At 40.1% G+C, this 27,798-nt stretch overlaps 1 protein-coding gene across 2 annotated transcripts in view; it reads right to left on the bottom strand.

The window, feature by feature from the left end:
- Window positions 1–23,813, bottom strand: part of si:dkey-34e4.1 (carboxyl-terminal PDZ ligand of neuronal nitric oxide synthase protein) — a 57,762-nt gene extending 33,949 nt beyond the window's left edge. For both annotated transcript variants that reach the window (XM_042508707.1, XM_042508708.1), the window contains exons 1-2: window positions 23,329–23,813; window positions 20,582–20,653 (exon numbers count right to left, since the gene is read on the bottom strand). In XM_042508707.1, coding sequence (XP_042364641.1) covers window positions 20,582–20,653; window positions 23,329–23,433 — 177 coding nt within the window. In that variant the 5' untranslated portion in view covers window positions 23,434–23,813. The remainder of the gene's footprint in view (window positions 1–20,581; window positions 20,654–23,328) is intronic.
- Between the last annotated feature and the right edge of the window lie 3,985 nt (window positions 23,814–27,798).

The raw sequence follows: 27,798 nt of genomic DNA, 5'->3' as shown, positions 1-27,798 counted from the left end.
AGCACCTTCCTCTGAAACTGTACTCTGTGTGTAATATATTCTGTCAACATATATTAGACACTGCAGACGCACTTTGATATGAGCACTGGGTGAGTGTACATCAAATGAAATGTAAAAATGACAAGAGGTGGTTTTTAAAGGGAGTTACATAAGCTTTTGGAGGGTTTTATCTTTGGGCGGCACTGTTTCCCCCCTGCCTCCAGTCTTTATGCTGAGATGAGATGGATATTGATCTTCTCATCATAACTCTTGGACAGACAGTGAATAAGCATATTTCAACGACTGTTCAAATATTCTTTCAAGTATAAAGATGAGTGAGCAATAAGAGGCAGACTATGTGAAATCAGAACACCCGCTTTTGTGGAAATATTTACCATTGATCTAAATAATTATTATCACCCACTTCCGGTGTATTTAACAGGCAGTGTCCCCCCTGCAATTGCACAGGCCTTGTGGACCGCAAAGCCAACAGGAACCCCTACAGTGCCAAATAAATCATATTTAATGCAAAAAAAAGTGTCTGTGGTTAGTTTACATCTGTGATAACAGCAGGACAGTCAGCTTAGCTGCTAATAGCACTGCTATTACCTTATTGAAAAAAAGGACCTGATGAATATTTCAAAAAGTACTACAACTATAAACTATAAAGTATTTAAAGAAACTTTTTATTGTTAAAAGTAACAATTATGATTATGGGTATTGTCGGTAATCTCTCTGTTGGACCCTGGATAACTGATCAAACTGCACACAGACCAAATAATTTGGATCTCATGATCCCAAAATACAGATCAAGATCTAATCTTGTCCACATACCACAAGGGATAAGGAGGCTTGATTCTCAGAGCAAACTGTAGAGGACGCCCCAGAGGACACGAGGGACTGTGAACTCCAGCGTTCATGTCCTTTCTTCCAGAGAGGCGGCAGTTCTGAGAACAGTGCTCCTAGTCATTATGGAAAAGTAGTTGTGCTGCAGATACTGTAAATAAACCTCCTGGCTCCAAAAAGTACCTGTCAGCAATCTCTTAATGAATGGCCACTGATTCCTTCAGCTAATGTTATTTGCTTCTGTGAAATCTTAGAGGAAAAGTTGGAAAAGGACACTTTTTTTTCCTCCTGCTGTTCAGGGATACTTTTCAAATCAATAAATGAGCAGGATCAAGGTTCAAATCATGGAATAAGAAATTATAGGCAACCCCCACTCCTTTTCCTTGACCCTGAAAAGCAGTGGAATGTGGGGTGTATTGTGGGTCATTGATGCTCGCTGTAGTACCACTGAATCCATACACAAGTCCACAATAGGCTCTATAGAATGCAACCTAGCAACCCCTTCATTACAATTCCCAGGATTTGGGGAGTTCCAAGGAATTTCACTGTTTTTTTCCCAGTTCTGTACACAAAGAGATGACTGTTGAGAGCTGAACTGAGGGGAGAAACACAACAGCTGCCCAACAGCCTGGCATTTAACTTTAAAAAGGGCTTCCTGGAAGTCGAAATGGCGGGAAACAGTTTGAAATAAAATTGGCACTTTTTCTGTTAAACTCCAACTGTGAGTGCTAATTTTTCTGGGAAGGAAATCACGTGGTTTGGCGATCGAGCAGCTGCTGCTCACAATGTCCCATTAGTCAAACAAAGAATTGGGGCTTTAATCACCGCTGCTCAACTCGTCCCTCTCCTGTGTGAGTGGTATATTCAGACAGGCCTCTCAGCCTCACGGCCAAACAGGGACGACGGAGTGACTCCCATGATGCCGCAGCGGCCCAAACCTCCAGAGTTAACTGACACGTTCCATCATTAGTCAGCAGGCGTGTGATAAGGGAGCAATTACCTCGACGGTCGCCATGGACGACGACCTTGGCTTGGACCAGAAGTGGACTAGAGTTTGTGTTTGTGTACGCTGGCAGTTTAATGTGTCAAAAAGAAAGAAAAACAATAAAGACATAAGAGATATGCAGGCTGACGACATATTCAAAGTGTGTGTCTGTGTGCGTTTGGATGCTTGCTGGTGCCTGTCTGTGCCTACGTGAGTGGTTTCCGCCTGAGTGCACATATTATGGATTGGACTCCTGGGCTCCAGTCTGTTGGCAGCCTCCAGTGAGCAGCAGCAGTCTGGTCCCGTGGGAGAGATGGTGCTAACAGAAAACAGCCCGCTTAAAGGGCTGCTAAACGGGGGCTTCTCCATGACAGCGGGGGTCACACGCCAGACTGGAATTTACTGCTCAGGCTTTGAATAACAGAGGCTTTTATTCTGAAATTTTTAAATACTATAGTTAATTATAAGACCGATTCAGTATTTGACCAAATATCCCCCCTTCTGTTCCTGACATATGACTTTTAAGTAATGGTCATAAAAGTCTTTTTAAAGATTATGATATCGCCGTGAAGTTGACCTTTGACCTTCTGGATATAAAATGTCAGCACTTTATTTTTACTATCCTATTAGACATTTATGTGAGATTTTGTCATAATTAGCTTATAAATTCTTAACATGTTTTGTCAGGTCACAGTGACCTTGACCTTGACCACCATATTCTAATTCATTTTTGAATCCAAGTTGATGTCTATGCCAAATTTGAGGGCACTCCCTCCAGGACTTCTTAAGATGTTGCATTCACGAGAATGAGACAGAGGCAAGGTCACAGTGACCTTGATCTTTGAACTACCAAAATCTAAACAGTTAATTGCTGAGTCAAAGTGAACATTTGTGCCAAATTCGAAAAAAAATCCCTGAAGTTCCTCTTAAGATATTGTGTTTGCAAGAATTTGAGACCAACAAGATCACAGTGACATTTGACCTATGACCATCAAATTCTACTGAGCTCATTGTTGAGTCTAAGTGGATGTTTGTGCCAACCTGAAGAAACTCCCTTAAGGCCCTCTTGAGAAATTGCACTCACAAGAATGAGATGAATGCAAGATCGCCCTAATCTTGATCTTTGACCAGCAAAATCTAATCAGTTTATCATTAAGTCCAAGTGAATGTTTGTGCCAAATCTGAAAAAAAAAATCAGACAAAGTGCTCTTTAGATAGACTGAGACAGATGAGGTCATAGTGACCTTCAATATCAAATAAATTCATTGTTAAATTCAAGTGAATATTTGTGCCAAGTTTAAATACATTTCCTCCAATTATTCTTGAGATAACGAGTCACCAGAATGGTACCGATGGACGTATGAACGTAAGGACAGACAACCCCAAAAACATAATGCTCCTGGCCGTGGCTATTTCCAGCGTGGAGGAATAAAAATCAATTAGAGTTTGAAACACTTTTGACTGAAGTTCCTTGATTCATTTTCTTCCTTTGTTTTGGTCTTTTTCAGCATATTTATTCTTGTTTTCAGTGCTACAATTCTGGAAGACAGATAAGCAACCGCAGCTGTCACTGACACAGCACCGGCTCCATCTGGGAGCTACAGCTGTGACTTCTGTAGATAAATGACTTTCATTACTTACACTGCAAGTGTGTTTATAGAGGCTGACAGACAGAATTGATCAATCCTGTGGCCCGTGTTAATACGTCTGGACGGAGGCACGCAAGGAATCAAAGCCCCTGAACTCTGGGCAGCCAATACAACAGATCATGTGGTACACTTAATTGATCATCATTATGCCCTTCCATCTCAGATTAAAGCAGCAAGGTCGGGACGAAGAGCGGCCACGGATCAAAACGTGATGCAGCATGAGTCAGCTCGTACCTTTGGAGAGGAATCAGCTACACTTGTCAGAGGAGGCAGCAAAGCCCCAGTGTGAGCCCAGGCAGACACTCCTCGAGCACAGCGCCCTTGCAGTGAGAATGGACCCACGCCTGAGTGACTTGCTGACAGGCACGGTGAAAGGACAGCCAGTCCCAGAGCGCTGACGGCGGCTACTCAGGGTTAGTCACATGGGACGTGGAGAAAATACAAAAGAACGGTCTGAGCATGCCAAACACTCACTCTCAATGAGACACGGGCGGAAGCTGCACACGGATGCACACACTACAATAAACAGATTGGCTTAAAGTAATGATTCACATTATTTCATAATTTACAAAAACCCAAATCCAAGGTGATGTAACACTGAGTTTTAATCTCTTCTGAGCCTCAGAAAAAAGAACTCAGATGTGCGTTGACATGTTTTGTTAAAGGTGGTATCAAGCAGAATGTCCTAATGTCCGGAAGGAGGGAGGAGAAGCAGAACTACACCTGCAGACAGTCTGACACAGAAAACCTCTTCTTAATCCTTCAATTTATTACATTAAGAGAGAGCGGCAGTGTCTCTTTTAAATGCAAATCCGGGTCACAAGAGACAACATATCACCGTTGGTGTAGTTGTGGTAAAAGGACCTTTACATCTTCTGTGGTGCTTCCGTAAAGTAAGAAGATTTAAGGTAAGTGTAAGTATTGTGATTTGTCCAGTGGTGTGCCAGTATAAGCTTGAGCTTTTCTTACACCCAGGCTACACGCATGCAGAAGCAGAGCGTGACAGCTACCTTGCTGAACTGCTGTGGCTCATACACGTGTTGTTTATACTGAAGTCCATGACATGAGTATTTTATTCCCACAATTAAAAGCTGTTATTCCACTAATTTATGGAGCCATGCAAACCACTGCTTTGTCAAAAACACAGTCCAGCAAATATTTCACAATACAAAGTCTTGTGTTAACAAATGAAGGGATTCTGTCTGTAGAGATGGTCAGTGGTCTTTTATTTTAAAATCTTTCATGTCTGTAACAGATAAAAATATTGTAGTTAAAACTGCAGTAAAAGATGGTATGATCTTAGTTTGAATATCAAGACACCATTTCCATGATGTATTTTTGCTGAAAACTCAATCATCAGAAGGAAAAAATACACAAGACTCTCTAGAGCCACAGCTGAGCAGCAACCGAGCAGCGCCTGAGCAGCACTGCTTGCATCAGTAGTCTGCCTGCTCTCACCCATTAACAGGGGCGAAGAAATCCAAAATGTTTTGCAACGCACACAGGCCGCTCACGCAGGCAGTGTGGCCCAGGTGAAAGTAAGTAAGTTACTTTTTTCTGGACAATCATTTAAAGGACTACATAGACTTGGTAATGATGGAACAGCTGCAGATTCTGCCCTGCAAGAATCTGACACCTAAACTAAAAAGAGCAAATGTAAATGTTTGCTTATTGTTCTTAGCTTGAATGTTTGACCTTTGCTGAGCAGAATGGTGTTTGTGTAGTTTCACACTAGAAAGCGGTTTACAAAACCACCTACTAAAGGGGGTTTTGTTTCTCAGTTCACTTAAATCAGAGTTTAACGTGTGAACATAGAAACAGGTATTTGGACATCAAAACAAAGTTCAAAGCCAATCATGGTTCAGTGCATAAGTTAGACAAGTTTGATGTGGTAATGTAAACCAAGTCATGAAAATATTAAGAATTTGTTCACTGAACTTTTAACAACAGGCATCTACTTTGATTCCTCATATAAAAATGTACAAGTACTGTTTCAGGGTTTGTAGTTCTGTTTATTTATGGGGGTTTGGGAAAGAATCAATTAAAGTATAGCACTGAGATATTTTGTGTGGCAATACTGTGTCGATACACAGACACCAAGTATCTTTGTTTAAAATTATATAATTTATTAATATTCTAAATACACATTAAACTTTTGGTAGCCTACTTTATTAATTGAATCATTTGCTTTTTTAATCCACTAGAGACATGTTGCTGGAATAAAAATGATTGAAGTGAGATGAAAAGGCTGTCAACATCTGTTTTTTTTTCTAATGAGATAAAGTTTCAAAGCTTTTCCTCAACTTGCAGTTTTTAAAAATAAATAAATAAATAAATAAATTGCAATTTATGTTATCGCAATACTCAGCATGATGCAAAACATTTACTATCACATTAATATTGCATCATGACCAAAGTATCTGTAGTTCTGTGAAATGAATCTTAATGACAATAATAATTTAACTCAACATGAGCAAACTACACTGTAACACAAGACTAGTGCTGGAGAATCTTGCCCCGCAACAGTGACTCATGCCACTGCTTTCCAAAACTTGTAAATATGCTCATCATTTATAAAGTGCCTCACTGGCTCAGCAAGCGAGGCTGTCTGGGTGTCTTTGAGGATTCATTCAGCTAAAAGTACAGAAGTCTTTTTGGCTCTAGCAAGTGTATCAATACTGATCGGGAGATTTTTTTCACTGATCAACTGGAACAAACTGTCTGGATGTAGACAGGCTGGCAGGTTAAGGGATGGGGTTAAGCAGTGGTGCGCAGAGCATCCTGCAGCAATCTGTGAATACAGGGACCACAGAGATAGAGATGCTGAGCGTGGCTCTGTCCGATGCAGTAGTCTGGCAAAGCAGCAGTCAGAGTAATAGGATTACCAGGACGAACGCTGTCAGATCACAGGCCCTAAAATCCCCTTAGCACCCAGAACAGGGGGGCAACCATCAACTATATACATCCACATACTGTAAAAACACACACTGATGCCACTATACAGTCGACATGATGACCCGTACTTAAAGCTGCAGCAGATACTGCACTTTGAATAGAGACATTATATTCTTGCAATGGATGTAATTAGAAGAATTAAGCATTTAATTCTTCCAGTGCAAAAGAGACTGATGGTAACTTTGAATCTTTCATGATTAACTTGGCTGTAAAATTAAAATATTGATATATGTTGGCACACATATTTGTTGTCAAACTGTCGAACTTTACATGTCCGCCATCACAGAAGGAACACTAACGGAGACCACAGCTGATGTGAAGGAGGTACGTGATGAAAGGAAACCAGAGAGGACAAGAAAGTAGGTGACAGCGTCAAATAAAACAATGTCAGGTTTGGGGCCAACTGTCTGATTAACCACATGTTTAACCCTGTTTTCGGGGGTAAACGTGGGGTGTGTGAATCAGGGGCGCCATCTGTGCCTTACATGCAAACATGTCCCCCAAAATCCCCTTGGAAGAGGCTTTAAGAGTGTGTGAGAGCTTTCATAAAGCTCAATCATGAGTAGCTTAAATCTGTGTCTGACGGGATGTAGACAGCTCCTCACGGAGCCCACCACACCGGCAACAACCTGTCTGACAACACAAGGTTGGGCAGAGTGTGCCGCCACACGGCACTGATTGATGACAGTGAGCTCCTCTGTACTTATTGCTGTCTGCACCTGTTTTCTGTCCCTGACTGCTTCCTTCTACTTGTCAATGTGAATATGATTGAATGGATTCGTACCTAAGAGCAGGGCTGCGTGACACAATGATAACTATCTCGATGTAAGCTTTTTCTATAGGAATGTGACAAAAGTTGATATCATTCAAACCACCCGTACGCCAGTAGAAGGGAGCCCTAATGAACATGGTACAAGGTCCAAGGTAGATTTATTTGTCATTTTTTAAACAACATTTAAAAAGAAATTAAATTACAATTTCTCCTTGATCCTGCTACATCTTTGGAGGGCAAGAAGAAGAGAGGTAGTGATAGAATAGAAAGAGAGCAGCCACCAAGCTAATGCGTAGGGTAATGTAATAAAGCTACAACAACATTCAAAACACGCATTAAGTTATTTTTGGTGCGATTGTTTTGACCATGAGTAACAGCACTGGGCTATATTATGCTTAAATACGCAAAACAACTTTGGCTACTGTATCTGTTTCATCGATTTATCTAATGCAAATGGTAAGTTACAGCTACTTCATTATAAAATAATAATAAAATAATGTGAATGAACAAAACTAACTGTTAAACGTAGCCTTAATAAAACTTTAATGTATTCCCTCGTCCATGAACATAGATCTTTGTGAAGGAACATTGGATAGATGTTCCTCTGCAAAGAACTACTGTTACTTCACGATAGCACCAAGGCAAATTTTTCTGTTATTGTTTTGATTGAGAAACATCAGAAAGTCTGTGCCTCTAAAAATTCATATAAAAATAACAATTGAGATTTTTCTTGTCACCCCTTTTATAGGGGATTGGGAAAAATCGATTAAAGCATAGCATTGAGATATTTTGTGTGGCAATACTGTATCAATAGACAGACATCAAGTATCTTTTTTTATTTTTATTAATATTCTAAATACAAGTTTAACTTTTGGTAGCCTACTAAGACTGAAATTTTATCTCATTAGAAAAAAAACAGATGTTGACAAAGTTCTTTCTTAACTTGCAGTTTTAAAAAAAGGTATTGTGATGATATCTTATCAGGGGTCCTCTGGTGATTCCAGCCCCTACTTGTTTCCATTGTCAGCTAAAACCCCGACAATTTTTTAACCATCTGTACAAAGGGTCTGACATGCTGCTAACGTCCTCAATGAGAATTAAGATTTCTGTATTTTGATTTATAATTATTTTAAATCTACCTAATATTTGTGATGTCTTCCACTGATTGGCAAGTGTTTGACATTTTCCACCAGTTAAGAAAGATTTTAAATGACATTTATCCATACGGTTTCTTAAACTTCACTCAGGAGCAAAAATCCGCCTTTAAACTTAAAAGACGTATTGATTTGACGGTTACAGTGACAATCGTCTTTAGCGGCTGATATGATAATTCTTATCATGGTAAAATTTTTGGCCATCGACCCACTTGAGCGAGATGAATAAATGATGGTACAAATCACAAAATATGGAATAAAATGAATCCAGCAAAGTTGGCGTTTTCACGTGGCTCTGTATAGCCGAGGCCCTGTGATTCACCATCATTAATGCAATGCAGCAGATTAGAGGCAATCAAATGGATCAAAAGCACTGAATGCCTTTGTGCAGAATCAAAGGACTTGGAGATGAGCTGTGCTCAGTATGCAGTGTGATAACCGTGATGATCGCTGTGCTATCTTTGTGATATTACCCCAAAAACTAGATTACTGCACCAGCAGCTGTAGACCCTTCAGAGGTGTTTGGCTACTGTAAAACCATCCAAAAGTGACTGAGGTTTGGTGACAGATCTCTTTGTCTCATTTCACTGGAACTGAAAACACATGTTGTCAGCACAGTGATACTTTTAGATAATGGGATCGGGATAATGTTGGGAAGTCACGACGCACTCCTGATGCTTGTTTGATGTACCTAGTGTAGGTGATGGCAAGAAAAGAGAAAGACAACCAGACAGAAAAAATAAGGAAAAAGATCTGAGGAGTACAGGCTTTATCATAAACACACACAGAAAGTGAGAAACCCGACCAGTCAAAGGCAAAGATTATAATGAAATCCAATTGGGATCATATTATTCAAAGGGAGCCCAAGAAAGCATGAAAAAAAAAAAAGTACAGAGTTTGGGAAATTGAGATTCTGCTCCAAAAATATGCTAATGCCTCCAGTGCATATGATTAGACGGCTTATGGGCTGTCTCCTCCCTCATTATACATTCAGTTTTTCTGCCCTGATAGGTTGATGCAACAATAAGATAACAATGAATGCAGCAAAACAGTTTCTCAAACTTTCACTGCAGAACTCTGTTACATAAACAAAATAAACTTGCACCCCATGATTTATTCTCCATCCCAACACCAACTGAAAAAAACGGTTTGACTGAAAACCTATGCTGCCTAAAGGAAATGACAGGCATCGATGAATGGACAGAGTTTGACAGGCAGGGACAAGGTCCTCTGTGAGACCGAGATGCTGTTAATCTGAGTGACAGTCACATTAGCCCCGTCATCTGGACTGCAGAGAATACGTTATCTTGTTAGCGGCTGTGTGGAGAGCGGTTTGAAGGAGAGTCCGTAGGGTGAGCAGCAGCAGTTTGCTCACATCATTTATCCAATTAGAGTAGAACAGGGAGCAACAATTGTGTCCCCAACGGACAAAAGCCAAAAACACAATCCTACTGACAAGTCTTGGATTCCCTAAAGCATCTATGAACCAAACGTCAGTCAAACTCCACGGATAAAGGGAGGGTTTTTAAGTGACGACGCAAAGACAAAATGGGAAATTGTAGATGTGGAGTGCACCCAATATATGGTATGATCTGCATCAGGGATCCTGCAGCTGAAGGCAAGTTCGATTTAAGACTTTTAAGGTCTTTTTAATGCAACTTGGAATGAAGCGTGGAACCAGTTTTCTAATAACCAAACTTGACTCAAAACATTTTTATTTTGCCCAAATGTTTATAGTTATATAAAACCCGATTCATCTATTATCTACATCAGATGTTGAATAAAACAACCCTTTTTTAGAGTTGAGCACATAGAAGACGATGAACATATAATATTACCATAAAGGTATCTACCCTTGGGAAATTTCTGGCATTTCTTGATGGATTTCTTGATAAATTTGTGTGTCTCACTTTCCGTCTGAGATTTCACTGCTTGGATTCCCATCATGACGAGTTTAGGAAGAGGAATAAAAACATATGTTACTGACTATTTTGAGATTTTACTTCACAATGTCAGAAAAAAAAACTAGTCCCAAAAACCTATTTGTAATTGTCTGAACATTTTTAAGATTTTCGAAAGATGAATTTAAGTCAATTTAATACCTATTACGGCCTCATTTTTAAGTCAATGAATTCAATGCCCTTTAAGGCTTTTTAAGGAGCCGCAGGAACCCTATACATATTTACTATATACAGTAAACCTGTCCCTTACTGAAGCAGCATGCTTAGATAAACAGTGTATTAAATAATTTAATGCAATAAAACATTTCTATAGGATTATTTTTTCGTCCAAAGCATCTTTTTTACCCCCAGTATCATAATCATGTCTACAATTCTACAGATCCCCGCAAAATAACTGTATAGTATAATAAAGTACTTGAAGGGATTCTGCATGCTTTGCAAGAAACCCCAATACACCATCATTAAAATCCTTGCAGTATATGAACTGGGGAGCTGTTGGTTTGTTTCCGGCTTGCAGCAGATGAATCCTCATACCGCTGTTACAGTTAAACTTCCTGCTAACGCTAACATCCAACTGTTGCCCGGAAACTTCCAAGTCCACAGCACAAACGTCGACACCTCCAGCCCAATACGATCCAGGTCCTTCAAAATAAAAGCACCACGGGTTCCGCTTTAATTTATTCAACTATAACAATACTTTATTTAAACTTTACTATAACAGCACTTTAACTTTATTTAAAAGATTTTTTTAGACTTTATTATAACAGTTGTTTATGTAACTTAATTTTATGGCAGTACTTTATTTGTAACTGTAGTTCATTTAATAATTTCGTATTTTAGTAGTTTAGAGATTTCAGAATATCGAGATATACATTGTGTATTGCCATACAGCCTAAAAAATATTGTGATATTATTTTAAGGCCATATCGCCTACCATTAGTGTCCATACAGGAAACATAAAACTGCTTCATTAAAAGGTATGACCTCATTCCAAATAGACAGTAAGAAAATTATAAAGATATTAAGGCATGGTGCAGGTAACTGTGTGAAGGGGAGAAAAAAGTAATGATTCACCTAGAGCTCAGGGCTTTTAAAGCCCGGCTGCTCACTGCGTTAAACAAACACAGACCTGAGACAAGAGAAGAAGAACTAAATGCAGCTACAGTGAAAGCGAGTTGAAGGTAGCGAAACAAAAAGAGAAACTAGAGGGAGTACAGGGAGGAGGTTCGACGATACAGGAGCGGGAGAATGAGACCTTGAGGCTTTCTATGTAGCACGCTGGAACAAGATGAGAGAAGTGAGATGAATGTGCACGCACACACATATATACACACGCGGACGCACACGACTCCAAATAACATTTAGAAGTAGGGCAGCCTATCTGCCAACTCCAAAGCCTGCAGCACTTTTTTCAATCATTATCCAACAAACGATAACCATAATACAATAGGCCTAGTTTATCTGCCTACTCATGCTAAGAAAGAATGCTTCCAGGCAGAGAAGCTTGCAAAACTAACACGTGTTTATTCTAAGTAATATGGAGAGGAAGTTTCTGGTAAAATGTGGAGTTTAATTTGCATAAATATGAATAAAAAACACTTTAACCTTGTATGTCCTGCTTCTGTATGCATTTCCTCTGCAGCTACGTCACATTTATTCATGACAGCCTGGGTTTCCTCATGCTCACCAAACTTTGAGCCCATCCCAAACCTGGAGAGGAGTTGAGAAAGACATGTTTTGGCGGCAGAGCTGGTTGCCAGGGAGACCTGAGGAGCAGCCCGACATTTGTGGTTAATTCAGATCTGCAGAATAATAGCGAGAGGGAGTAAGAGCTCAACAGCACCATTCATCGAAACGCGTACTGAAGCAACCCATGCAATTGAAATTCACAACTAATTCAAATCCAATCGTTTTATTGGGGCAATCAGGATGACCGAAGTGAATTTGGACATTTATGGAGGAGAGAATTACCAAAAATAGACACAGCGAGCAGCAAAAGGAAAAGAGAAAGACACAAATAGCTTTGGGTTTTATGCTGCGCTCCAGGCAACTCAGAAGTTGAAGATTTCTAACTTTCTTCTAAAAAAAGTACCACGGCCACTAGATTACAAAAAAATATTCAAAGATACTTAACTCCTCTGTGTGAAATGTTCAAAAGATCAGGGTACATTGTCTCATCAACTCTTTCAATGCCAAAAGTTGCATTTTTTTTAGGGTCATCTTTCTGACTTTTTTTCCGAGGCTTTTAAGAAAGAGTTTCCTCCGGCCCCTCTTACTGCGTTATTTGGGGTGGTTGAGTCAGGCAGAGTGAATAAGCATGAAGCTCAGATCATCTCTCTGTCCACACTGCTTGCGAGAAAATTGCTGCTTCAATTTTGCAAATCTGAGAAGCTCCCAACATTTGATAGGCGGCAAAAGGAATAAGAAAATGTTGTACATTTGGAGAAAATGACATTTTAAAATGCTCCTTTTATTTTATCCTCCATTTGTAAATTTACAGGACTTTTTGCAGGCCTACACAACTCTCAATATCCTAAGCAAACCTGAGAACATATGAGCACCCTGATGCAAATACACTCACATGACTGTGGGTGTGTGCCTGCACCTGCATATCAGCAAACACACACACACACACACACAAACAATAACGCCGCCATACACCCACACACACGTGTCCAGGTCTGTTGGCTTAAATTGTGTTTGTACTTGAGATTAGCGACTGAAGGCTTTGCAGCAGGCAGTAACAAATGACTGTTCATGACTTTCGGCTATGAGCTCGGGGACCTTTTCACTGTAATGTAGCTATAAGCTTGGACTTGCTGACATATTGCAATATCCCCATATAGAGTAAAAAAATAACACTGCCTTTATACAGCTGACCAGGTCAAAAATGCCAACCCTAATCAGTTTGTGTGACATTTGAATTTCAGGCTTTTTTTTTTTTATAACGAAAGTCTACCAACATCTGTGTCGTGTAATCTTTAAAACAATATGATTTCCTAGTCTCAAAATACCACAAACACTAAATTCATGTATGCAATACATACAGAAAACCAAAAAACAGCACGTGGCCCAACTTTGCGTGCTGATGCTGCGGAGAGTGATGGTCAGAGATTGTCTGAAGAAAATGTGCCTTCAGGCTCTGCAGCAGGATTGAGTTCATGGCTTTATGTCCTTTTTTCAGCATGGGGCTTGTTTTGGGTGAGCACGGGGAGAGACAAGAGTATATAAGACTCGACTAATTGTGGCGCTGAAAGACACGGCATCCCCTCGGGGCGGATGATGAAAGCAGAAGCCTGTGTTTGTGTATGCGTGCGACATGGTGCTGGTAGCTGAGGCAGGGACCACTCACCACCTGTCTGTCCATCCATGTGAGCAAAGACCTGCTGTCCCTTCGGTATATTTTTCCACTGCACACAGCACATTTGAAAAAATAAAATACCGCAAAAAAAAAGGAAAACACTTGTACTCATGACAATGACCATATGCACTTTTAAGGTTAAAATAAATATTTTCAGCAAAAATATCCTTGTGGTCTGGTAAAATATCATCTAATAGTTTCTCAGAGTCTGAGTAGCAACTCGCCTCCAGTGTGGAGCATTGGGTTTTGCAAAAAAAAAAAAAAAAGTTACAAAAGCTTGATCACACCAGCATCTAAAAATTGATATGTTTTATGGAAAAAATGATAATTTCAACTGAATCACAGTGAGTGGTGCACTCACAGGGAAAAAGTTGCACAGCCTTAATGAAGTTCTTTGTTGTTTGAAAAGATATACTAACATGTTCCCAGCTAACAAGCGTGATAGCAGTTAGCTCAACATGTAGGGATGTCAAAGGAACCAAAACTTCAATACAAAGTTGATGCCATAATTCTCAACACTTGTCAGTACTCATTTTTCTTCAGTGCTGTAGGTACAAGGGATGCAATGACAACGTAACATACACTTACAAAAGCTCTGGTCTGCCATTAAATGCCAAAAGAAGAACGGGGTTTCCAACATGTTCATTTATTTGTGGCGGCCTGCCACAATTAAAACATCTGCTGCCACAAATACTATATTTTTGGAGCTGGACTGACAGTAGGAATGCTATTGGAATATATATTGCGTTCCGTTAACCACTGCACTACATTCTCTGAGTGCAGAGTGTACTCTTGGCACAGATGGAGCAGCAGAACACCAGGCGCATATTGAAAGTTAAACTTTTACCATTTATTGTGCTCTGTCTAAAAGTTTGTGTTTATTCACATCAGCTGCTACTTTCATCCATGGATCTGATCTGATTTACTCTAAACGGATTAGGAGAACAATTATCCACAGAGAGAGCCACAAACTGCTGCTGAAGAAAAAAAGAGCTCATGGAAAGCTCTGCCTGCGCTGCGTTCACAGACCCGCAAAATCCCTCAAGTTTACAGACGGGACACAAAATGACACAAAGTGACACACAGGCATTAAAAAATATAGTTTGCTGAGTGACTACTAATCATTGTTGGTTTATGAATTAAAGTGAATTACTATTTCTTAATTTATTAGCTACTTGGGATTTTGGGGGTAACAATTTAGAGAAATGGAGCACTCAGGCAGTAGTTTGGACATTGATTACCATGGCAATGATCAAAGCTTCGAAGTATGTTTTTAATAAATTAGTCTATGTTAAAGCACGTTGGATTCCCTTTTTTTCATCCTCATACCATCAAAATGGGCATCTAGAATTGTGGAATTTCACAGATACTGGTATCAACTACTAAATTTCTGGTATCGTAACATGTCTACCAACTAACCCTGCATGTAGTCACTATGTTCAGGACTACGCCTGGATGAATTTCACTGTGCCACTTTCTGGGGGTCTTAACAGAGCAGATCATGCGGCATTTTACTTGAAACGCTGATTTCTGGTTGTGACTTACTGTTAATCAAGAAGAAAGGGACCCGCCTCCTCTGGGGGGTTTGGATAAACAAAGGGAAACAGCGCCCTTTCAAATCTGAAATCACATCTAATCCAGTACACATATAGGTCACCCACTATGCTCTTGTACATCTGCCATTAAGCTAGCATGAATAAAAAGTGAAAACAATGCCCCCCAATATGTGTCATGCCTCTCTAAATATCCCACATTCACATATGCTCACACAGAGCACCCGTCCCACCGCCCCCACTTTGCTATAGATCTGTAACCCCCCCCGGAGTTAAGCTACGCTCTCATTTCTTCTACAGTTTTCTGGGACATGCGGAGTGTGTTATTGTTATGCAAAAAGGGGATTCAGTGATATTTGGGGATTGTTTATGTTGGGTCGTGTCACTTGATCTCTGTCTAACTTAAGTTCTCCTGTATGTGTGGTCTGAAGTGCCTCATCTCACATTTATGCATAGTCATATCATGTTATCTCTAATCTGTGCGTGTTTTGTGTGCTCTGCAGCCTTCAGGCACTGGGGGAGCATTCGTTACGGCTAACTTCCAACATCTGACCATAAAGATGAAGGGAAAGAAACACAGAAAGGATAGGTAGAGGAAGAGAATTATGGATATTTTTCTGTTTTTCTGGTGGAAGTTATTTATTTTGGCTGCAGGCAAATACGCTTCCTGCTGCCACAGTGTTGATTGAGTGCGTGACAGGTGGTCACATGAGTATAGACAGCAGAAACAAGATGGTTAATACCAAACACGCTTTAGGTGTTTGGTATTTTAGGTGTTAGGGTTTTGACAAAATCCTACTCGAATTGTGAAATTCGGAGCCAATACCGAAATGAATGTTTAAAATAATAAACTGTCCAATAGCCGACACCAATAGCAATGGGTCTTTTGGTTTTGTCGTTGGGTATTCCCCTTTGTGCCCGGGAAGAACAGAAATCTACACTATATAAAAATAACAACTGTTTTACAGTACTAAAGCCCTTAATAAGAATACTACATTTGTTAGTACAAATTAAGAAACAAGCTTTAAAATAACCTTCTTTCACATGAAAAGCATTTTTTTTAAATAACTGCTTCAAAACCATTTTCACTATATATATTATATATCACAATATCACAATGCCCTCTCTAATATCTACGTTATATTACTGTAAAAACAGCAGCACACATGAACTGACACTTGAAGGGGCCATTCATGTCTCTGTAACGACGAACTTCATAGATCCAAATGACTTTTATCTACTTATTTAAGATCTTTAACTACTTATTTGTATTCTGCTATTTATTATTGACTTGCAATGTGTTTGTCTTTTAGTGGAAATGTAATCGCATTTTTCTTTATGTGTTGAAGTGAATGAAAATGACAACAGAGAAAATCAGACTCTGAAATCCTTCATGCCAATATTCATACACCAATATTTACTCATTTACCATTATATAACCTTCACTGCTTCTCAAAATCTAAAACTGTTTTTCAGTCCACAGTTTGAGTAAAATCTGAGGCAAAGACACACAAAGTAAAACTTAGGCAGAGTAGAAATTTCTGTTGCACTCTGACGGGTCCGGAGTGCGTGTTTCCCCACTACATCCCCCCTGACAGCCAAACATCTGCTCCTGACTGAGTCATGACAGTTCAGCGTGCTCTCTTCAAACTGACACAGGCTCAGCGGACCCAGGCAGAAATGGAGGAAACAAAAGAGAAAAAAAAAACACAACATAAGGTTTGCTTCTTTCTCACACGGCAGACAGAGATCCCCTCTCGTGAGATGTTCCTGACAGACACAGGGACAAGTACAGACAGAAGGGAGCCGCGTCATTTTCCAGCGAGACTCTTGGCAGTCTGAGGAAAGGCGGCTGCATCCTGACGGACATGTGAGGGAGGCTTAAAATCCCATTAGAGCCGATCAAAATTCAAAGGGAAGCATGCATAGCCTGGCCTCAGCCTAAAATCTATTCCTGTCGGCACTGAGTAGATAGCAGAGATGGGCTAAATTGAGATAGTCTATTTTGGTCGGAGAAGAGTGAGGGGATGGAAAGAAAACAGCGGTGGATGGAGTGGGAGGTGGAGGGTGAATAAGAGAGAGGGGGAAGACAGAAACATAAGACAGGGGTGAAGAGGAGAGAATAGCCTTAAACTTGTTTCTTTTGTAGAGAGACAGCGGCCTTCTGTAAATAGCCCATGCTTGTTTCCCAAGGAAGTTCCAGTAAATACACACGTCCCTTTTCAGAGGCAGTGAGCTGTGGACGACTACACCAAACCTCTCCATGTGGGATGCTTCCTTTGTCATTCAGCTTTGTTAATCAATTGCGGAGGCTGTTAGAACGGGACACACACACACACACACACACACACACACACTCATTCACACACTCATACTTACAAAACACGTGTGTGAACGCACTCGCACACCGCTCTGGGGTAGTTTCTGTGCCACTGGTCAAACTGAATGAAACAAATTCTTATAAACCGCCACAGTAGGACCAGTCAGCCATACTGGGGGGAAGGTTTAACAAAACACAACTCTGAAAAGATCCACAGGATACAAAATTGTGTCTTTTCACTTCCTCTCTGTGGGAATGGCAGGTGTGTATGAGGACTTGACTCAACTAGCACAGCTCCTCTGCTCTGTCAAACCCAGATTCTCTGTTTGTTCAGAGACGATCAGGCTGTGTTGTGTGCCCCCCCCCCCTCATGTTTGCTCCTGTTTTCTCACATCGACTGAGACGAAAGAGATTAGCCGAGGGAGATGAAACGACTACGGCTCTGCCAGCCACCACGCAGCCCCTCTCAGTTCCAGGACTTCCTCTGAGTCTTTCTCCTCGCTGCCATCAGTTCATTCCTCACTCTCTTTAATCACACTCCTCTGCGCAGTCTCACGGCTAAAGGGTTTCGCTTTTAAATTAAAGACAGGGCTTTTGCTTTTTGTGAAAAGAGACGAGGAGAAAGTCAGAAAGGGCAGTCAATTTTCAGCTACACAAAGCTAATTACATTTGAGTTGGCAACCAACCCTAAAAGCGCGCGCGCTCCCTGAAACACTCGTGTGTTTGCATTCACTTGGTGTAGCACAGGGTGAGAGGGTTCATCCAAAAAAAAGAGGCAGTTCGCACAAAAATACAAACCGTACTTCCCATGTGTTTGAAATCAGGGGCCACACATACACACCAGGCACAACAGCAGCTCCATAAGACATAAACCGACTTAAAAATGAGACTTAGTAACTAAGAAAGAAGAAAAAACACAGTCTACCCCTTCATTCATTAGCAATGAAACTCAGCCTCACTCATTAGTACACTCAGGGGCTTTGCTTCTACAGCCTCACAGCAGTCAGATGTGTGGACTCAAGTCACGAGTTGGACTCAATTCAGACACAAGTCGTACATTTGACAACTTTGACTTGACAAAATCAGAGAAGACTTGGACTTTAACACCACTGACTTGTGACTTCACTTGGATTTGAGCCTTTTCACTTGAAAATACTTTCCCCGAGTTCACAGATTTAAAATTATTTTATTAATAAAGTGTACCACAGATCAGTTCATCTTGCTCGACTGCCTGAATGCACTCAGTAAAGGAAAATTCCCTCTCCATTATCTTGTGATTGCCGCTTGTGGCCACAGTGGCCGCTGTTCAGTTTTGTTGTCTCGCTTTAAAGCTTCAGCTGCAGAGATGACATGACATAAGTAAAGAGTCATCCAACGTTCACTGTACTAATACAAGTCTATGAATAGTAACTTCTCTAGTCACTGTCAGCAGAGATTACATTAAACACACATGACACATCAATAAATGAGAGGTTGTTTCTTTATAAACCGCCTCCTATCTATCTATCTCCTGTTCATATTAGCAGCGTTCAGCTTTGTTCATTAGTCGCTCAGACACAAAGATATTCTTTACAATAGGCTGAGAGTTACGACCTAAATACACTCATTCATTATTGATTCAAGGCTTTCTTTGGACCTCAAGGGAACTTAATATACACAAATGCAATATGTATGCATCCACACACTGGGACATAAATAAGCACTAATGATGCACTGTGTCTTAGAATAACAACATCACAAAAATAGATTTTTATAGAAAGATCTTAATTTGATGTAAAAACTAGGTCTTATGTATTTTTTTCCAGACGGATCATCTTTTTTTCTTATAGCAATCAAAAGCATCTCCCCTGCCTGCCTATACCTGCTCTGCTGCTGTGTTATGATCTGCCTCAGCCTGCAGCGCATCACCCAGATTATCATGTTTACTTTACTACCTTATTGATTTGTTAGTTTGGGAAATCGCAGGAAATAACAGGCACTATCTGCACACTCAGCCCCATTCACACACAGACTCATAAACAGTCTGGCTCTGTCTCTGTTCTGTAGACCTACTTTTGTCGATGGGTTTGCCTAAAATACCTTTTTTTTTTTTAAACAGCGGGCTTCCTCTCATTATATACACACGCACAGACAGTTTCACACTTGAAGTAGCACAGCAGCCACCTACAAACCCAATTTTACACTAGAGGATCCAAAACAAAGTATTGAGAAAGAACAAAAGGAGGACCTCCCTGCCCCCCCCAAAAAAAAGTTAAATGTGACACCTAACAACTCATGCATTTTACAGATGATAAATGCACATTATGGCTTTCAGGTAGCTGAAAAAACAAAGACATCACGCCTTTTTTTGTGCAAATATTCACTCTTCTAGGGTTAAGAGCTTTGTCATGTCTGAACCAAGCGAGATCAGTGAGTCACACTGAAATTACAGAGCCACCCCGACTCTCTGATAGGACTCTGTGTTAGCGACTCAGAGAGAAACACCAGCCCGCTGGGACAATGAGAGGGAAAAAATGACTCAGTGATCCCCATAGTAACACTACTGATAGCTCTGTAGAAAAAAAAAAAGCCAGACTACGATATGATGAATCACATGACAGAAGAGTGAATGCAGGGGTGACAGAGAGAGAAAAAACTCATAAGTCCAAAAAAGGTTGATTTATGAAATTCTAAGAAACTATTATGAGCTCAACAGAATGCAATAATAATAGCCACAGTCTGACTTTAATCAGAGTGTGATAACATGCCCACACGCACCGTGTCCTTGAACTTTCACAAACAAAATCTAGAAAGGGCAATTCAGCAAAAGGAGCCCTTCCAGCTCTGTCTCATTGCTTTTTCTTTCTGCAGAATTCATCCCTGCATTGCTTTCAGAAGTCGTGATCTGCTGTCCGGCCAGCGCGTGCGTCACTACACTCTCAGGACAAATCTCATCTGACAGACGCAATGCTATGTGTGTGTCTACTGGGTGAGTGTAAAGATAGTTTTCCATCCTCCATCATCAGGACTGATGATGAGTGAGTGTGTGTGTTATGTTTCATCTTACCCTGATTCTCCTCATGGCTGCCACGATCTCCATCCGACTGTTGGGCCTGGGCACGTCCAGACTCCCCACATACTGTAGTGAAGAAGAGAGTAAAAGATGTTATCTCACACACACACACACTACAGCTGCACAATTAACTTCAATGGCTCCCAAAGTGGAGTCCAAAGCAGCAAAATTAGGGATCCTGTATAAGATAAGATGTGTTTTTTTTGTAAACCGAAGTATCTAAATTCATGCATTGGTGAAAAAATGTTTTTTTTTCCCCCACTGGTGAGATTAACCAGGGTTGGAAATTAGGAGCGTCCAAATGCTGCTAAAATATGCAAGGGGATGCTGGATTTTCATGCCCCAGCCAAAAAATAACAAAACAATGGTAATCTGTTGAGCGGCTGTTAGATTCTGGAATGCCACAATGGTAGCTGGACAAAAAAGCTATTTTCCAACCCTGATAAACTTACCAAAAACATGTTAAACCAAATACTTTTCAAAACACTGCAAATACTTTTTTCTCTATTTTAGACCAAATGTGTTTTATATGCTGTATAAAAGACTATGTTTGCCTTCTTAATAACATCTTTGTGGCTTTCAAATATTTCTGTGGCTGGGTAATTAATTAAGCTCCTCTGGGGACCGTGTTGCTTTTGTTGTTAGTATTATTATGACTGGTGTAAATAGTTGGAGGGCCTAAATTATGCAATTAACACTGACACTGATCTATTGTAATCTTTGGAAGAAGGATTTTTTTATTTATCTGTAATTTATATTATTTATATTATATTACTATCTTTGTTATTTGATTGCATTGTTTTAGCAGGGCACGGTGTATAGATATAGTTTCTATAAAATGTAAAGATATGAGGATGAATGGATGTCTCTGTGTGTTCCTGGTCCCATCTGGCATCATACATAAAACTCTGTAATGGGGCTAGGCAATAAAACAATATTATATATTGATATTGTGATATAAGATTAGATATTATGTTCGATTTTTGATTTCATACTTTTCTAGCTTTTATTTTTTTTACAAAATTAAAGACATCACACTATCACTGGCACAAACTGGTAAACAAAAAAATTACCAGAATGCAGAAAATTAAGTGTCCGATGCTCAATATTTTCTTCGTACACCCTTGAGATTTATGTCATGGATGTTTTATGTGACTGTTTCACAACCCTCAGTGGAAAAGAAGACATATTGAGAAAGACAGACAAACTGAGATGAGAAAGCTGCTTGATAAACAGTTGTCAAAACACAAAAGATACAATCAGCATCGTTATTGAACTTTGGACCAGTGTAAGTTTTCCATGTTTTAACCCTTTCTAACACTGTGCTCCCTATTTCCTGCCCTGCAAATCAACTCAAACAGTCCAAAATAAAGTAAGTAGTGGTGTTTTTTAGACCGCAGCTTCACCCTAGATTGTGTTATAAATAACCCTGGATCTAAATATATAGGCTATATATATTTTTCAAAAATAAGAAGAGGCCTTGTAATAAAAAAAGCCAGATCTAATGTTCTGTCACTGTTCATACTTGAGTAAATCTACTTGGTTACATCCCACCACTGTTGACATAAATACATTAAACCACTTTTCCACGTCTTGTAAAAACAAATTGTAATGATAGCATTTGTTAAGTTATCTGTGCTCAATGGAGTGCTCCAGAGATGATGTTTTTCTGAATGCCAACGCAGAAGTTAGCGTTGCCCTGGCTCCCTCGTCAAAAAGCCCAAGGGATTTTGGATTATTTCAGAAAATAAACTCTGTAGCAAACAAACATTTATTATACTTAAACGTTTCGTTCAGCAGAATAATCTTCACAAATGATTATCTTGATTATATTATGAATTTTTAAGCCTAAATACAATCACCAGCAGGAGGGAAGCTAACATTAGGTTATAAACAAACTACAGTACAGTCACATGACTTAAGATCACTACCACAACAAGGCTGTAAAGCTGTGTTCAGTATGGCATGATGATGAGTCTCATAAGCTACTTGTTAGCAACCCCCTTCTTCAAGATGCATAAAGGCTTAAAAGTTCACGAGGGGGTATTTAATGACGCATTTTATGTCATAGAACAAAACTTGAAAGTCTCTAAACATGTGCCAACCCTGAACCTTATTTCAGGCATCTAACCAAAAAAAAAAACATTAAAAATAAACACTTAATTTTAAGACGTCGAAACCAGGAGTGCTTTAGGACTCATTCCTGAGACACTTTATATTTCCTAACTACTATTAACATTTTGCAAATCAAAGTTCATAACTTATGTGGAAAGTTTAAAAAAAAAAACAGTTTATATGCGTCAAAAAACGTCACAGGGAAGGATCCCCCCCCGGATCCTCTTTACTAAGGTCCGGGCTGAGCCCCCAGTGTCATCAAATCTGGAAGCACCCCTGATGTTAAACATTTTGTGAGTGTGTGCGAACAGAGCCAGTAAAAACTGCCAAGCTGCTTCTCTAAGAGGTTAATAATTCAATGACTTGGGGAAACCTGAAAATACACTCAGTTGAGTTCACTTTCGAGCACCAAAAATAAGGACCTCTACCTCAGTTTTTAAGGATAACATGCATTTGCCCATCAGACTGGCAGCATTAAGCCACATGTGTAGTTGCTGCCATGTGTTCAAACTTCATGGGAGCTGAGAGGCTCTCGTGCACCTGCCACTCCGCTCCACAACAACTGACTCTGGACTGCCCGCGAGGCTAAACGGTGTCAAAATGAGAAAAAACTATTTCAATTTCACCTTGGCTTGGAAAGAAATCCCATGCTGGTACGCCTCCTCATTGTGCAGCGGCACCCTCGAGTCCGCCACATCGTCCACCAGGTTGTACCTGTTCCTCGCGGGCATCGCGGGCTCCAACCGACGACCCGCCGACACCGTAAACACTGTTTAACAACCAAACAGACAAATGTCGTCCGCGTGTGAAACGCTACAGTCCCATGTGTGTGAACAGCACGGCTCCAGCAGAGAGTTCCCGGTGGAAACGCAGTCCATTGTTGTTGCTCTGAGCTCCAAACAGGGTCCCGTCCTCAAGAGGGACAGATTTAGGCGCCCCTTTCCCCCCTGTGACAATACACCGAAGACACACTTCAAAAATGTCCTTCTATATAACCTACGCTCCTACGAAAACACACACACAGCAACCTGGAGGATGTGTGTGTCCAAAGCCACGGGGGAAATCCAGTGTGACACGCGGTGTTTTCTCTCCGCAGGTGATGTTGCTCGCAGTATGTGTGTGTGTGTGTGTGTGTGTGTGTGTGTATTTTTTAAGCCCGTCCTGTTGGTGGCAACGCTGCACCCGTCTCTCTCTCTTCCTCCACAACAAAGCACAAAGCGAGCCCCTCATTGGAGCAAAGTTCCCAGGCGTGATGCAACCCCGCGCTGGGAGGAAAGCAGGCAGACAAGTTCGTTAGTCCTCCCTTCAGGAGATTAACATTTGATTCACTTAGCCTGGTAGTTTCAACAGTACAATGCTATACTTTAAAATATCCTCACTGGTCACTGAATCAAAGTCCAGTGGTGAAATGTGACCAAGTAGGAGGCAGGGCCGTAGTCACCTTTTAGGGGGACCATTTTCAATATATGGCACCCAACCCTCCAGGGGTAAATATTTGAACTTTTTACTCATTTATTTTGAAAATGTAATGTATTGCTGTTGATTTAGCATCCCAAATGTACACAAAGCAGTACAAATTAACATATGCACTGGGCAACCACAACATCAAACGACTGCTTACATGTCAAAGCTTTGAAAATATTTCAATGATTTAATTATAAAATGCTCACATGGGCCTTTCTGCATAATAAGCACCTTTGCTTTGATACTTTTACATTTTGTCATCAGTATGTCTTTATTTTGTACTTTTACTCGCAAATAAGTAGGCTATCATGCACTGTGGCATTACTCACTATTTTTGGGAAAATGGCTGTAAATGAATTCTTTTTCCTTTAGTATTTCTGAAAAAAAGGAATATTTGGTTATGTCATATGAGATTTCCTGAATTAGACAACTTATTTTCCCTTGTCAGATCGAGGCTACATTTTGTCTTATTGCATCATGCATTGATTCAACTGCAGGCCATGAGCCTCGGGGTATTTCCCACAATATAAAAGGAATCTTTCAAGTTGCATTTAGCTCTTCGTAACTGCATTACAGAGTCGGGACACTGCTGATCAGATGGCTACGATTCATCGCACAAACCTCATTTAGTTCTTTTCATCGTCCTTTGAGTTTCCCCCCACAGGAGCCCAATGAGCCTATTAGTAGATAACAAGAGTTCAGTCACTAAGCAGCCATTGTTACCTGCAGGACAAATTGTTTTGGTGACCGCAAAATGACATCTCGCTTTAGGCAATAAATGGCTGTTTGATATAGAGTGGAAACGATGGAGTGTTGATTGTCATGACGCACAGCTTTTATAAAGCTTCCACCTCATGTTTCCACCACATGTTGTCTTGTTATTGCTGCCACAACATTAAACCTTTCATGCATGTGCAGGACAATAATAACCCTTCAAGTGCACAGGCTCAATACCCATTAAAATAGTATCTTCTATTTGTACTTCTAGTAGTAGTAGGATATTACATAATTAAATACTATAGGTTAAATACTTAATTAAAACAAAGACATAGTACTGAAATAATGCAATGGCGCCCTCTGTTGATTACTCACTATAACTTAAAGTATCAGTTAGAATGCCATTTTTACATTTTTGCAGACATTTTCAAAAGATTAATTATGCATATAAAAAGAAAAGTAACATTGCAGTTTAAAAGCCGCAAATAGACTTAAATTGCAACTACATCCCCACAATCGGCACTTAATGGCAAGATCTTAAAATTGGAAGCTTGCCTCACAAGGGAAGGATAATGCTGACACAATGCAGTTGGAAATAAATGTTGACATGTGGTGATCATTAATTTGATTAATTAATCAAACAGAAACCAACAATAAAAACCTTTAAAATAACCTTTAACCTCAAAATATCCAACCCTCATGTAAGGTCAGCCTCACAGACAGGCATTGGTTTAATGATGCTTAATGTATTGTTTACAATTTACACTGAACACAAATTTAAATGCAACACTGTTTTTTGCTCCCAAGATCTTAGACTTCAGTTCACAAAAGGCTAATTTCTCTCAAAAACCATGTTAGTGAGCACTTCTCCTTTCCCGAAATAATCCATCCAGCTGACGAGTGTGGCATATCAAGATGCTGATCAGAAATTATCATTAGTGCACAGGTGGGCCTCAGGAGGGTCACAATAAAAGACCACTCTAAAACGTGCAGTTTTATGACACAACACAATGCCACTGATGTTACAAGTCTGCTGACTGCAGGAATGTCCACCACAGCTGTTGTTTGTCAACTGAATGGTCACTTCACTGCAATAAGACACAATGCCGTGCATTGACATTTTGGGGGGCCAGTGCTCAAGCTATAAAAAAATAGGGCACCCCTCTCATAATTATGTATAAAATAAAGTTACATAGGCTACGGAAGCACATCTTTACTCAGCATACTTACATAGACATAAAGTGGTTTAATACCACAACAGTAACAAAAAACGTAAACAAGACTTAGGGCAAACACTGTCATCACCTGAGTGGCTATTACCAATGACTGCGAGATCATTTGAAATCAGCCACCCGAACAGCTCACGCAACAGTTTCTCTGCACAACTAAAGAATTTCTGCACAAACTGTCAGAAACTGTCTCAGGGCTCATCTGCATGCTCATCATCCTCACCAGGGTCTTGACCTGACAGCTGTTTATCGTGGTAACCCACTTGAGTGGGCTCACCTTTAAAGGTGTCACTTTGGAGAAGTGAACACTTCACAGATGAATCATGGTTTACAATGTACCGGGCAGCTGACAGACAGCATGTACGGTGTGGGCGAGGGGGTTTGTTTATGCCAACATCGAGAACAGAATGTCCCATGGCGGCGGTGAGGTTATGGTATGGGCTAATATAAACTATGAACAACAGGTGCATTTCCTTGACGTCAGATTGAATGCACAGATACCGTGGCAAGATCCTGAGGTCAATTGTCATGCAGTTTGATAATGCACCGCCCCATGTTGCAATAATCTGTGCGCTATTCCTGGAAGCTGAAAACATCACAGTTGTTGCATGGCCTGCATACTCACCAGACAGAATCTGTGTGTACAACATCATGCTCAGTTCTTGCCATTATCCAGCAGCTTTGCACAGCCATCGAGGGAGTCAACAACCTGATCAACTCTGTGTGAAGGAGAGGTGTCACACTACATGAGACAAAGTGTGTCCCTCCACATACTGACTGATTCTTTGGGGTATCTATGAACAAAAAACAAAACAAATTCTGATCTGAAATCCCAATAAATGTCTTTTATTCCAAGATAAAACTGCACAGTTTAGAGCGGCCGTGCCATTCCAAGGCACACCTGTGCACTAACGATGCAGCTTATTCAGCACCTCAATACAACACACCTGTCAGGTGGATGGAATATTTTAGAGCAGTGCTCACCGACACCGATTTTAACAAATTTGCAACCAAATTTGACAGAAATAAGCCTTTTGTGTGAATTTAAAATAGTCCTTAAGAGAAACCTGTGAAAAATTGGAGCAAAACCAACAAAAAACAGCAAGTATCGCATTTAAATTTCTGTTCAGTGTATACACCTTGTGTGCATTGTATCCAACAATAAAAGAAATTTAAGCAATCCATATAAAAAAAACCTAAGTCAGAGGAACACAAAGGTTGTGGTGCATTTGTTAACACGTTCACGCGGAAAAGGATATATAAGAAAGACACTGAGAGACATCAAAGAATAGCTGAGCATAAAAGAGATATAACATGTAAAAGAAAAAGTCACTTTAATGGGCTTTATAAATAAAACTGAAAAATTGAAAAGTGACTATCCAGTTGCAAATAAAACATGAAGATTGTTTCCTCAGCTGGCACTACATTGTACCTTAGGGAAAAATGCACAAAATAAACAAATAAATAAATAATAAAAAAGGGTTGCTGGAATGTCGAGTCAGATTGATTTCTAACACTTTTATCACTAAAAGAATGAGTCTCCCCTTACATATAAATAACAAACAAAACAAAAAGATGCAAGACAGCCTATAAATAAAATACAGAAACTGGCAACGCTAGGGAAACCTGGATTTGTGGGATGAGCCTGACACGTTATGAAGAATTCTTCAGCACACCCGACCTGAA

Source organism: Plectropomus leopardus, chromosome 20 (genome assembly GCF_008729295.1).
Source record: "Plectropomus leopardus isolate mb chromosome 20, YSFRI_Pleo_2.0, whole genome shotgun sequence".
Lineage (NCBI taxonomy): Eukaryota > Metazoa > Chordata > Actinopteri > Perciformes > Serranidae > Plectropomus > Plectropomus leopardus.
The sequence above is the reverse complement of the archived record's forward strand: the minus strand, read 5'-3'. Positions and strand labels throughout refer to the sequence as shown.